Source organism: Mobula hypostoma, chromosome 28 (assembly GCF_963921235.1).
Source record: "Mobula hypostoma chromosome 28, sMobHyp1.1, whole genome shotgun sequence".
Taxonomy (NCBI): domain Eukaryota; kingdom Metazoa; phylum Chordata; class Chondrichthyes; order Myliobatiformes; family Myliobatidae; genus Mobula; species Mobula hypostoma.
The window spans coordinates 17,672,820-17,686,983 of NC_086124.1; the positions used below are offsets into that span (position 1 = coordinate 17,672,820).

Consider the following 14,164-nt stretch of genomic DNA (forward strand, 5'->3'; position numbering starts at 1 on the left):
GTTAAGGCCCTGAGTTTAAAATAGAGAGGGGAAGCTTTAAAGGGGACCTGAAGGGCAGATTTTCACCCAGAGGGCAGTGGATATATGAAACAAGATGCCAGAAAAAGTGATAGACCCGGGTACAATTATTCGATTGATTTATTAAGAGATACAGCACGGCAACAGGCCCTTCTGGTCCAATGAGCCCACGCCGCCCATCTACGCCCATGTGTCTAATTAACCTTCTAACTCGTAATTTTTTGGAATGTGCTAGGAAACCGGAGGAAACCAACGTGGTCACGGGGAGAACATACCAACTTCTTACAGACGACGTCGGAATTGAAACCGTGCCACTTGCCGCTGCAATAGCATCACAATAATCATTATGCTGCCGTGCCAACCCACGTTTACAACACATTTTGACGGGTACCTGGATAGGAAAGCCTGAGACGTAAGTGGGCCAAGTGGGTCTAGTTCAGAAAGGCATTTCCAACGGCGTGAAAGAGTCATTTCACTGGGTCTCAGTGTCATCATCATCATCATCATCATCATCATCATCATCATCATTATGTGCTGTGTCCGATGACTTGGCGATCATGGTCTATGACCACGATTGGTTCTTGGCAAATTTTTCTACGGAAGTGGCTTGCCAACTCCTTCTTCTGGGCAGTGTGTTTACAAGACGCATTATCCCAGGCATTATCAATACTCTCCAGAGGTTATCTGCCGAGGCCCTAGGGTCAGTAGTCGCATAACCAGGACTTACGATACGCATACAACTGTCCACCACTTGCTGATATGGGTTTATGTGACGCTTCTTGGGGGGTGGGGTTAAGCAAGTGCTACGCCTTGTCAAAGGGTGAGCTTCAGGCCAGCGGGGGGAAGGTGCGCCCTACACCTCCTTTGGTAGAGACCTGTCTCCACCCTGCCACCCATTCAGTATATGCGACAATAACAAACTAATTTCAATTTCAATACTAATTTAGTCCTGCACTGTTTCTTTGTCTGATTCATTACTCTCATCCACCTTCGACGCGCTTCCGGAAGTCAGATAAATTTCTATATTCCAGTTTAGACTCCCTTCTCCCGGGAGGGATAACACTACGTATGTTGATCACACCCTCTTTAGTTCTCTGCTTGCAAATGGAATTCATTCTGTATTGCAGTACATATGACAATAATAAAACAATCGCAACATCAATGGGAAATATATCCTTTTGTCCCCAAAAAGTGCCCCAAATTAGCTTCTGTGCATACTTGTTGTTGCGTCTGGAATTTATTATCCCCTCCCCAACCCCGGAATGAAAAAAAAAAATATAATCACAAGGAAGTCGGGTCAGTGGCTTTACTTTCTTGGAAGGTAGAGAAGGTTTTGCTTGTTAGAATACTCTGACAAACTTCTGCTGGAAGTGCCTTGGCTGGTCTGGTACGGCAATTCTAATACGAAGTTGGACGGAGCAGTGGACTCAGGACAGTACCTCCCCATGATTAGAGATTACACCTGGATTAGAGGGTGCAAAACATCCGGAAGGGCTGGGCATACTTAAATTGTTCTTCCGAGAGCGTCGGAGGCGGAGGGAAAAATGCCCGAGCTTTTTTTAAAAAAAATATGAGAGGAGAATTTATCAGCCAGAATCGTTTCTCCAGGGCAGCTCATGTAACCAATAAAGTGGTCACTCAGTGTACGTTCGTGGTCCTCTACTGCTGTTACACATCTACTTCAAGGTTCGACATGCTGTGCGATCAGAGATGCTCTTTTGCACAGCACCATTGTAGCACGTTATTACTTGAGTTACTGTCTCCTTCCTGTCAGCTTGCACGAGTCTGGACACTGTCCTTTGATCTAAATCATTAAAAAGGTATTTTCGCCCACAGAATTCTTTTTTTTGTTTTTCACGCTATTTTGCGTAAACTCTAGAGAGTGTTGTGAGCTTGTGAGAGACCTAACCCACCCCGTCTGGGTCATCATTCTACGCTCAAAGACACTTACATCGCGTTTCTTCCCCATTTGGATGTTTGGTCTGAACTTCTTTGTATTTGTGAAAGCATGCAGTTTGTTGCAGTTTATGAGGCTTTTGGATAGGCACATACATATGAGGAAAACGGAGGGATAGGGATGAGACACAGTTACCAGCTGGCAGCACGATCGGTACAATATCGTGGGTCTATGTGTGCTGTCCTGGTTACCTATTGACAGGAAAGATGAAAATAAGATTGGAAGAGGGCAGAGAAGATTTAGACGGGACTTGACGACCTGAGTCACTGGGAGTGGCCGACTACGTGAGGAATTTATTCCCTGGAGTGTAGGAGAATGGGGGAGATTTGATGCAAGAAAATGAAGTTAAGGGAGGTAAAGTCGGGGCTGAGGTTGGGTGAGACTGGAACTAGAGGTCATGGATTAAGGGTGAAAGGTGAACTGTTTAAGGGGAAGATGTTAGGGAATTGGACTCAAGGGACAGTGTGAGTGTGGAACCAGCTGCTGGTGCAAGTGGCTGATGTGGATTCATTTCCACCATTCGGATAAATTTGGATGAGTGCATAGATGGGACCATTATGGAGGTCTATGGGCTATGGGCCATGTGCAGGTCAATGGGACAAGGCGGAATAGTAGTTTGGTATGCACGGTAAGGGCCGAAAGGCCTGTGCTGTGCTGGTGTTCTATTACTTTGCGACTATGACTGAGCTCAGTTATGGTCATCTCACTACAGGAAGGATGTGGAAACCATAGAAAGGATGCAGAGGAGATTTACAAGGACGTTGCCTGGATTGGGAGCATGTCTTATGAGAATAGGTTGAGTGAACTTGGCCCTTTCTCCCTGAAGCGACGGAGAATGACAGCTGACTCGATAGAGGTGTATAAGATGATGAGAGGCATTGATCTTGTGGACAGTCAGAGGCTTTTCCCCAGGGCTGAAATGGCTAGCACTAGAGGGCACAGTTTTAAAGTTCTTGGAAGTAGGTACAGAGGAGATGTCTGGGGTGCGTTTTTTGCGCAGGGAGTGGTGAGTGCTTGGAATGGGTTGCCGGCGAAGTTGGTGGAGGTGGATACGATAGGGTCTTTTAAGAGACTCCTGGACAGGTACGTGGAGCTCGGAAAAATGGAGGGCTATGGGTAACCTTAGGTAATTTCTAAGATAAGGACATGATCGGCACAGCTTTGTGCGTAGGAGAGCTTGCATTGTGCTGTAAGTTCTATGTTCCTATGTTTCAATGTATGACCTGTCCAGTACTGTATCGTTCTGTGTTTTTTTGTAACCCACCACAACCGGCGTCTCTCGGCCATGCACACCTTGTCGTTAATGATGAGTTCCAGAGGGTTCGTTCCCCACTCGGCCAAAACCAGTTCGTTGGGCTGTCCGGGCACGGCGTAGGAGAAGGGTGTCCCAATCCCGGGGGCTTCCGAGGTCTTCAAGCGCAGGCAAATGGTGAAGGTGAAGATTTCCTGCGACAGGGTCTGGGTCATCCTGGCGAACATGTAATTGGTCCTCAGCGGGAAGGACACTTGGAATTCGTCGTGGCTCTCCGCCGTGTCTTCCTCTGCTGGGAAGTGAATTACAGAACTGGTTAAGCATAGCTCCAAAGGGAAGCCTGGGAAAATTGGTGAGATACCTCGGTAGTCAGAAGGAAAGATGGACTAGGAGGCGAGGAGAGAAAGGCAACTATAGACTAGGGGCGGAAGGAGAATAAGAGAGGTTCAGATCATAAGACGGTAAGACATAAGAGCAGAATCTGGTCATTCAGCCCATCGTGGCTGATCCAGGATCCCACGCATTTCTATACACATGCCTTCTCGCCAAATCCTTTGATGCCCTGACGGCAGTAGATCGATGAGATAGAAGGAGGGGTGAGGGTGAATGCAAAAGATGGAGCGATACGATGGATGTAAAGAAGTTTAAATTGATGGGTGCAGAGTACAATAGACGGATACGTTTTAATGGGTAAGTTCCGAATGGAGGACAAATGATTGAATGGATCGATAGCGAACAACTAGGGATGGATAGAGAGTTCCATGGATGGGCGGGCGAATGCGGTGGATGGGTAGAAAAGCAATGGAAAGATAGATTGCCTGCTAGATGAATGGAGAGATATAAAGAATGGATAGGGTGTTCGTAAGGATAGTTGAAGGAATATGGAATTAAAATGGAGGGATAGTTAGACGGAAATGTACCGAGTATAGATAGTGGACAGGCGAGGCTATACTGGGTGGTGATAGTGATTGGGTAGGGATAAAATGGAGGACTGAGTGATAGATAAAGAGGTACAAAGGATGTTTAAAAGGTTATAAACACGCGAAATTCTGCAGATGCTTCATACACAGAGCAACACACACAAAATGCTGGAGGAACGCAGCAGGTCATGCAACATCTGTCAAAAAAGCAGTCGACGTTTCGGGCCGAGACCCTTCTTCAGGATTGGAAAGGAAGGGGGAAGACGCCTGAATAAAAGAAAATCTGGCGCGGGGGGGGGGGGGGGTGGGCGGGGAATGAAGGACATCTAGCAGGTGTTAGGCGATGACAGGTGGGTAGGAAAGGTAAAAGGCTAGAGAGGAAGGAATCTGATAGGAGAGGTGAGTGGATAATAGGTGAAAGGGAAAGAGGAGGGGTCCCAGGGAAGGTAAATGGCAAGTGAGAAGAGGTAAGAGGCCAGAGTCGGGAACACGAAAAGCTACTCCTTTACCATTGGTAAATTAAACAAGAGTGGGTAGATTTAGGCCTGGGGGGGGGGTGATGAGTTTCAATGTCGACTAAGAGACTAAATAGTTCTTGGAACACATTGCCGGAGAGAGCGGTGGAAGAAAATTCGTGGAGAGATTTTAGAAAGTGTCCAAACGACCACCTAACCCTGGCATAGCATGTTACAGGCAGGCGGTACTAATGGGGCAAACGCTGGAAGATGATATCAATAGGGATGGCACTGACACGTTGGCATGCACGTTGTTGCCCTAATGACCAATTTACACGCTGCAGGACTCTGTGATAATCAATGTACAGTATGACGTTGTATGTTAAGAACACAGAACAGTGTAGCACAGGGTGGGCTTTATGGCCCACGATGTTAGGTCGACCCTTTAACCGACTCTATGTTCAATCCGCACAACCTATAACCATCAATTTATCTTACATCATTGTGAGTATCTAACAGTCTCCGAAATGTCCCTATTGTACCAGCCTCTACTGTAACCCTCGGCGCTGCGTTCCAAAGCCCACCTCTATTTGCGTCAAAAAAGTTACCTTACCTCTGACATCTCCCCTAAGCGTTCCTCCGGTCTTTAAAGTGATATCCTCTGGTATTAGCCACTGCGTCCCCGGGAAAAAAGGCTTTTCCCTCTATCTGTGCCTGTGATAATCTTATGCACCTCCATCAACTTGCCTTTCACCCTTCTCGCTCCAAACAGAAAAACCCTGTCTCCTTCAACCTTTCCTCACAGTGCTTTCTATTCCAGGCAACATCCTGGCGATTCTCCTCCACACCCTTTCTAAATCTTGCATATCCGTCCTATAAAGACGAGATCAGAACTGAACGCAATACTTCATGTGTGGACTAACCAGAGTTTCATAGAACTGCAACATTACCTCACTGCTATCGAACTCGCTTAATCACCCTTTCAACTTGCGGGGCAAATTTCAGAGATCTATGGACTTGGAACCCAAGATCCATCTCTTTTTCCACATGCTAAGAATCATGCCTTTAACCACGTATTCCGCAAGATTTATAGTTCGTGCCCACGCGGGAATTGTTAAATTCTTGTGCAAAATCCTGCAATATTTTATGATATCCGCCCACACCCAGTTCGTACCTTTCGACCACCTTGCCCTCACCTGCTGTGAATCTGGGCTGCTGCTTCGGGCTCATCTCGCTGAGGACGTCGTCCAGCTTGAGGTGACCCGCGCGGAGCGTCTCCTCGGTGCGATTGGCCGCTCGGGCCCTCCAGCTCCCGGCCACCCTGCGCTGCGACTTCCACTGCGGATGTAGGAGGCTGAGCAGAGCCTTGGCTTGTTCAGGGTCTGGGCCCTTCCCTTTTACCTAATCCAAAAGCGAGGAAGCGTGTCAGCCGGACTCCCCTACTCCCAGCACTTCCGATATCGCTTTGACACTCCCTCGTCCAGTTCCCCGATCTCCTCCTCCCCGTAGTCTGATAGCTTACCCGCAGACGTACTTGACTCTTTTCCTTCTCCCGTCTCCCACTCCCTGCGGCCATTAAACTCTTTCCTCTCTCTGTCATATTTTCATTAACTCTGTCTCTTGCACTCCCGCCCTTGTCCACCGTTCCGCCCATCCTCTCATCCCCGGTTGTAATAAACTGTATTTTCTTCTTCCTCCCTCCTTTCATAATTCTCCTGCTCTCCTGCTTGTTGCTTATTCGCGGAACAAGAACTGCAACGGAGCAGTAGGATTGAACGTTTTAACTGAGTCATGTTAGTAACGGTACACGCTAGGCTTCAGTGAGATTCTTCGCTCATTCTCTAAACTCCAGGCTCAGAGCTATTAAACGATCTTCATACATTAACCTTTTCATTCCTGCGATCATTCTTGTGAACCTCCCCTAGACCCCCTCCAATGCCAGCATATTCCTCTTAGGTAAGGGGCCCTAGGCTGCTTAAAATAGTCCGATTTCGGACTGACCAATGCTTATAAATCCTCAGCATTACATCCTTGCTTTTATATTCTAGTCTTCTCAAGCCGAATGCTAACATCGCGTTTGCCTCTGCTCTTTTAGCAGGTTTTATCTAGGTTACCTACCTCCCTCCCAATCATTAACCCAACCCCAAACCTTCTCTCCCCTCCCCCTGTTTCTTTGTCCCTCAAAAGGAACGAAAGAAATCACAATGATCTGCTTTATTTTATGGCCTGTCTGCACTTGGGAACAGAGTTTGGAAATTAAAAGTAAAACATTCCCCGGACACTCTAAATTTGACAATAATAGAGGAAATCCTAGAAATACTCAGCAGGTCGGTCAGCGTCCGTGGAGAGAGAAGCAGAATTAACGTTTGCGTTCTATATTAACAGCCCAGAGTACTGCAAACACCCAGAATGTCAGGCAACATTGAAGACACTGACATCTACACTCAGTGCTAACTTTATCAGGAACACCAGTACATCTGCCCGATAATGCAAATAACTAATCAGCCAATGATGTAGCAGCATTCAAAATCAGGGAATGCGTAGGGCTGTTGTAGTGAAGTATGTTGTTTCTAGGCAGCAGAACATTGAAATACATAATCAAAACTATAAATTGCATTTATTATTGTATATGCATTGTCCATTCAGAAATCTAATGGCGATGGGGAAGAAGTTAGTACAACTTTGAGTGTGTGGCTTCAGGCTCCTGTACCTCCCGCTGGATGATAGTAATGAAAAGAGGGCATGTCCTGGGTGATGGGGATCCTTTCTGACGCATCGCCTTTTGACGGTGTACTCGATGCTGTGGAATCGAGTGGCCATGATGGACTGGACGAGTTTGCAAATTTCTGTGCAGAGGCCGTCCCTACCATACTGTGATGCAGCCAGTCGGAATGCTCTACACACTACATCTGTAGAAATTTGTGGCAGTCTTTGGTGACACGTCAATCTTCTCAAACTACTGCTGAAATATCGCCGCTATCGTGCCTTCTTTGTAATTGCATCAATACATTGGGGCTAGGATAGGCAGAGACATAAAGTCACAGAAGAGTACAGTACAGAAACAGGCCAATCGACCCAACCTCATCGGCGCAGAGCTGCCTGCTCCCATCAACCTGCACCATCACCATAGCCCTCTATACCTATCCAAACCTCACTTAAACTTTGAAATCAAGTTCGCATGCACCACCTGCACTGGCAGTTCGTTCCACACTCTCAGGACTTACTGAGTGAAGAAGTTTCCTCTCATGTTCCTCTTAAATTTTTCACCATTCACCCTTTACCGATTACCTCCGCTTGTATTCCCACCCAACCTCAGTGGACAAAGCCTGCTTACATTTACCCCATCATAATTCTGTATACCACTATCAAATCTCCTCCCCTCGCGGCCGCTCTGAAATTATATCGGTGTTTGTTAAGTAGGTATCGTGCACAATCCTGATTTGATGGAGACAGACGTGAGAAGCACGAAGGAACATCTGGAGAAACTTCTGAAATGCCCTCTTCGCTGCCGTTGCTACTGTGCGATCGAGACTCTCCGGAGGGGAAGGCCCCAAATCTTCAGCTTTGCCTATTGCCTGTTGCCGGGGCTGGGGTTGAAGGGCTCGGCAGAGATGGTGCTCGGTTCTCGGTATCGGAGGGCTGGTCGGAGGCTCGAAGTTTTCGGACGGACTCAGAGTCGGCTGTGGTTGGGTGCTTCCAGAGTGCTGCATTGGCAAGTTTGCGGCGCTGGAGGTTCATGGCAGGGAGAATTTTCTTCCTTCTACAGTCTGCGTGAGATGATGGGACTTTGGAGAGACTTTTAGATTTTTTTTTACCGTGCCCATGGTCTGTTCTTTATCAAATTACGGTATTGCTTTGCACTGTTGTAACTATATGTTATAACTATGTGGTTTTTGTCAGTTTTTTTAGTCTTGGTTTGTCTCGCGTTTCTGTGATATCATTCTGGAGGAACATTGTATCATTTCTTAATGCATGCATTACTAAATGACAATAAAAGAGGACTATGTGTCCTCATAATCTAAATAAAAAAATTATTCTACGCTCCAAGGAATAAAACCCTAAATATTCAATCTTTCCATATAACTCAGGTCCTCCACACCTGCAATACCCTTGTAAAATTTCTCTGTACTCTTTCAAACTTATTTCTTCAGAGGTGTTGACAACCAGAAATTTGAAACTGGTTACCCTTTCGACTATTGATTCCTCGATGGGTACTCGTGTGTGTGTCCCACTCGACTTCCCCATCCTGAAGTCCACAATCAAGTCCTCGGACTCACTGATGCTGAATGCAAAGGTTTGTTTCGACACCACTCAATCAGATGATCGATCTCATTCTTGCACACCTTCTCGTCACTATTTGAAATTCTGCTAACAATAGCTATGTCTTCGGCAAAGTTATAGATGGTGCTTGAGCTGAGCCTATCCACACAGTCGTGGATATAGAGAGAGTAGAGCAATGCGCAAAGCACAGGTCTTTGAGTGGCACCAGTGTTGATTGTCGGCGAGTAGAAGTTGGTATTTCAGATGTGCACTGACCACGGTCTCCCGATGCACTGACCGTGGTCTTCCAATGAGTACTGTAAGTCTAGGATCCAGTACAGAGGGAGGTACAGAGGTCCAGATTCCGGAGTTTGGTATGATGGTGTTGAAAGCTGATTCGTATTCAGTAAGCAGCTCATGACCTAGGTATTGCTATTGATCAGATGACCCAGTGCAATTGTATCTGCCGTAGACCTATTGGGGCGATAGATAAATTGCACTGGTCCAGGTCCTTGCTTAGGCAGAAGCTTATTCGGGCTTCACAATAGATGTGAGTGCAACTGAGTGATAGCCATTGAGGCATTTTACCCTGTTCTTCCTGGGCATTGTTGTGATTGTCGGTCTTCTAAGCAGGTGGGTACCTCTGACTGCTGCAGTGGGAGGTGAAAGATGTCCTCGAACAACCCCACTTGTTGGTTTTCACAGGTTTTCAGTGCCGAACCAGGTACATTATCAGAGCATGACACTTTACAAGGTTTCATCACCATAAAAAATGTTCTGACGTCGCCTTCAGAGACAGAGAATATAGGGTCACCAGCAGCTGTAGCAGTTCGGACAGGTGCAGTTTTATTCTTTTCAAAGCGTGCATACAAGGTGTTTAGGTCATCTGAGAGTTAGACATCACTATCATTTATGATAGATGGTTTCTCCATGTAGAAAGTAATGGCTTGTAAACCCTTCCAGAACTGCCGTGCATCTGATTTCATCTCTAACTTGAATAGGAATTGTTTTTTTTTCGTTCTTAAAACACCTTCCGTAGGTCGTTTCTGAACTTCATATACAGTTGTGGGGATCACAGCTCTTGAATGTCATTCTCAGCAGACTACCAATATCCTGATTGATCCACGGCTTTTGTTTTGGTTATGTCCGGTATGTTCTCGAAGGCACACACTCATCCGCTCAGGTGCTGATGAAATCCGTGACAACTGTGACGTTTTCATTCAGATCCGAAGAAGAGTCTCTGCCTTTAAAATACTCAACTGACGTTTCTGTCGAGAATGGTGAAGCCTTCAGGCCGCAGTTGTGCGTCCGAAATGGAGCCATGTTTCCGTGAAACAAAGTACACAGCAGTCCCATGTCCTTCTGAAATCTTGCTCCTAAGTCTTCAGTTTTGCTTTACAGATACTATACTATTGCCAGCAGAATAGCCGGGAGTGGGGGGGGGGGCGCGGGTCAAAGGTCTCTGCATTTCAATCTTACCTGTACGGTTCGCGCAGTTCCCGCTTCCGTTTTTTTAAAGAGGAACTGTACTCGCTACCTTAGCCTTCTGTCCGAGTTCCGTCGATTTTGAGGATCATTTGATGCCTTAAATGTCTTAAAACGATGTTGCTTACTGGTACCCATGACAGTGACTGTGGATTTCAGCTGTAGTAGTCCTAAATGGGAATATTTGATGATTTCCATCGAGTCTACACATAAAGTGTAGCCACTTATCTGCGCCATCTTTCTTTCTTTTTAAATCTTTTTATTGAGTAAGTATACAAAAAAGGTAAGCCATATAAACATTAATACAATGTTAAAGTATAATAAAATTCCAAAAGATAACAATACCAAAAAGAAAATACTACAAACAATGTAATTTAAGCATAAGAAACCAAGATAACATAATAGTATACTAGATTTTATATATATCAATGGAAAAAAAAGAAAAAAAAAACCCCCAAAAAAAACCCACCGTGCAACTAACTAAAAGCAAAGCAAAGCAATGGGCTAACTTGAAACCAAACAGAGTTAAACTTAAAATCACGTCCTCAATCCCGACCTCCATTAAAACAGTGAAGAAAAAACAAGAAGGGATCTGCGCCATCTTAGTAAACGCATGCAGAGATGGTAAAGAGGTTCAGTTGTTGTTCAGACCAAGCATCGGAACCTCATGTGATCTAAGTGACTTTGATCGTGGAATTATTGTTGAGCAAAACGGGGAGGATTCTTTAATTAACGAACTGCTGATCACCTGGGATTTTCACGCGCAGTTGTCTCTGGAGTTTACAGAGAATGGTGCGAAAAAAAACCCCAAGTGAGCGGCAGTTTGGTGGGCAAAAGCGCCTTGTTAATGAGAGAGGTCAAAGGATAATGGCTGTTCCAGCTGGCAGGAACTAAAATAACCACGCGTTATTTTAACATCTTTCGGACGATGCTGAGGATGTTCTACGGGTCAGTGCTATCATGAATTTGTTGTTGTGTGCTGGAGCAGCAGGCTGAGGGTAGCAGACACCAACAGGATCAACAAACTCATTCGTAAGGCCAGTGATGTTGTGGGGATGGAACTGGACTCTCTCACGGTGGTGTCTGAAAAGAGGATACTATCCAAGTTGCATGCCATCTTGGACAATGTCTCTCATCCACTACATAATGGACTGGGTGGGCACAGGAGTACATTCAGCCAGAGACTCATTCCACCGAGATGCAACACAAAGCGTCATAGGAAGTCATTCCTGCCTGTGGCCATCAAACTTTACAACTCCTCCCTTGGAGGGTTAGACACCCTGAGCCAATAGGCTGGTCCTGGACTTATTTGCTGCCATAATTTACATATTACTATTTAATTATTTATTGTTTTATTACTATTTAATTATTTATGGTACAACTGTAACGGAAACCATTTTCCCTCGGGATCAATAAAGTATGACTATGACTATGACTATGACTATGTTACAACAGAGGTGTGCAGAGGAACATCTCTAAATTACAACACTTCGAAAATAGAAAAGGATGGGCTACAGCAGCAGAAAGCAATGAACATACAGAAGTACACTCAATGGCTGCTTTATTAGGTACAAGAGGTTCATACATTTTATTCAGCCCTATTCCTGGAACTTAGGTAATCCACCGCTGCCTGGTTGTGTCCGTCTATCGACCACACTTCCTTGAGTTTTGTTCTGCACTCCCTAATTTGGCTATCGTAAGCCCGTGGAGCTTCAGTATCATTGTTTTATGTCCTCTGCCGTTCGCAGGAGACAGATGGAAATTGCCCTAATTGAATTATCTCCTTAATTCTTGATCTCTCATACTTATCCCCTCTTCCTACTCCCCTCATTTCCTGTTGTTCGCGTCCACTTAATCCAATTTTCTTCTTCTGCCTCTCTTCACACTCTCGACTCCCGTCATTTTGCGCTCTTTCGCTTCCCCCTTTGGCATTTACTGGCTTAACTTCCTGTGTCCGGTGCGGCTTCGTATTTGTGATTGACTTACCATCCTACTTCTTTTCCGAATTTTATTTCCTCCCCTTATATCCCACACACTTTCACCAATTCTACCCCTTCGTCTTTCCAATCGTTCTCTCTGTTCCAATCGTTTCCCTTTTTCATAATTTTTTTTTCCACATCAAATAACTGTCTTCACTCTGGTTTAGAACAGAAACGAGGAATAAATTTCTTTAGCCGGAAAGTGGTGAATCAATGGGATTCATTACCACAGATGGTTGTGCAGGCCAAAGGGGAGGATGATCGTTTCGTGGTTAGTAAGGGCGGTCAAAGGTTTCAGGGAAAAGGCAGAATAATTTATTTATTATTATTTATTTATTGAGAAACAGCGCGGAAATGAACGTTCCAGCCCTTTGAGCCGCACCACCCTGCAATCCCCCGATTTAATCCTTGCCTAATTACAGGTAAATTTACAACAATCAATTAACCTATCTAGCGGTACATCTTTGGACAGTAGAAGGGAACCGGAGCATCCGGAGGAAACCCACGTGATCACGGGGAGAATGTACAAACTCTTTACAAACAGTGGCCGGATTTGAACTGTAAAGCGTTGAGTTAATCACTACGCTACTGATCTACCCTCAGTAGTGTTGAGGGGGATAATAGATCAGCGATGATGAAGTAGACATGATGGGCTGAATGGCCTAATTCTGCTCCTACGTCTTATTGTCTGATGGTCTTATGGTTCTAACCCATCGGTGTTCCTTGCTTTTCCCTATGCACTCACTTCTCCCTAACACGTTCACACTTTCTTCCTGCTTCTACCTAAGTCGCTCTTTCTAATTATCTCTCCAAACTCCTATTCTTTCGGAGTAAACTCTCCTTGGGCTTCCAGCCGGATATAGGTATCAATTTTAACCGACTTTTCGATGACAAACTCTGCCGTCTTCATTAGGGATTCATCTGTCTTACACAATTCTTTCGAAAGTTCCATAATCATGGCGTTATACACGGCAGGAGTAGAGTCTCCCTTGCAACTCTTCTAAATTTTTCCAAACTCTTCTAAACTCTTCTGAGTCAGTAGTGAAGAAGGCGAATGCAATGTTGGCATTCATTTCTAGAGGAATAGAGTATAGGAGCAGGGATGTGATGTTGAGGCTCTATAAGGCGCTGGTGAGACCTCACTTGGAGTACTGTGGGCAGTTTTGGTCTCCTTATTTAAGAAAGGATGTGCTGACGTTGGAGAGGGTACAGAGAAGATTCACTAGAATGATTCCGGGAATGAGAGGGTTAACATATGAGGAACGTTTGCCCGCTCTTGGACTGTATTCCCTGGAGTTTAGAAGAATGAGGGGAGACCTCATAGACACATTTCGAATGTTGAAAGGCATGGATAGAGTGGATGTGGCAAAGTTGTTTCTCATGATGGGGGAGTCTAGTACGAGAGGGCATGACTTAAGGATTCAAGGGCGCCCATTCAGAACAGAAATGCGAAGAAATTTTTTAGTCAGAGGGTGGTGAATCTATGGAGTTTGTTGCCACGGGCAGCAATGGAGGCCAAATCACTGGGTGTATGTAAGGCAGAGATTGATAGGTATCTGAGTAGCCAGGGCATCAAAGGTTATGGTGAGAAGGCGGGGGAGTGGGACTAAATAGGAGAATGGATCAGCTCATGATAAAATGAGGAGCAGACTCGATGAGCCGAATGGCCTACTTCTGCTCCTTTGTCTTATGGTCTTTTGGTCTCAAATTCCCCAAAAGGCGGACCCCATCGGCCCGCATCCCCTGTAAACATTTTATACTCATGCTTTAAAGGTGCTTTAAATGTTGTAATTGTTCAAGCTAGCATGTACTCTACAGCCCGTTCCGGATACCTTACA

The 14,164-nt window shown here is 45.4% G+C and overlaps 1 protein-coding gene across 1 annotated transcript in view; it reads right to left on the reverse strand.

The window, feature by feature from the left end:
* Nucleotides 1–14,164, reverse strand: part of LOC134338734 (neuronal pentraxin-1-like) — a 31,842-nt gene that overhangs the window by 15,700 nt on the left and 1,978 nt on the right. Inside the window, exons 2-3 of the mRNA XM_063034777.1 lie at nucleotides 5,799–6,003; nucleotides 3,269–3,519 (exon numbers count right to left, since the gene is read on the reverse strand). Of these exons, the coding sequence (XP_062890847.1) occupies nucleotides 3,269–3,519; nucleotides 5,799–6,003 (456 nt within the window). The remainder of the gene's footprint in view (nucleotides 1–3,268; nucleotides 3,520–5,798; nucleotides 6,004–14,164) is intronic.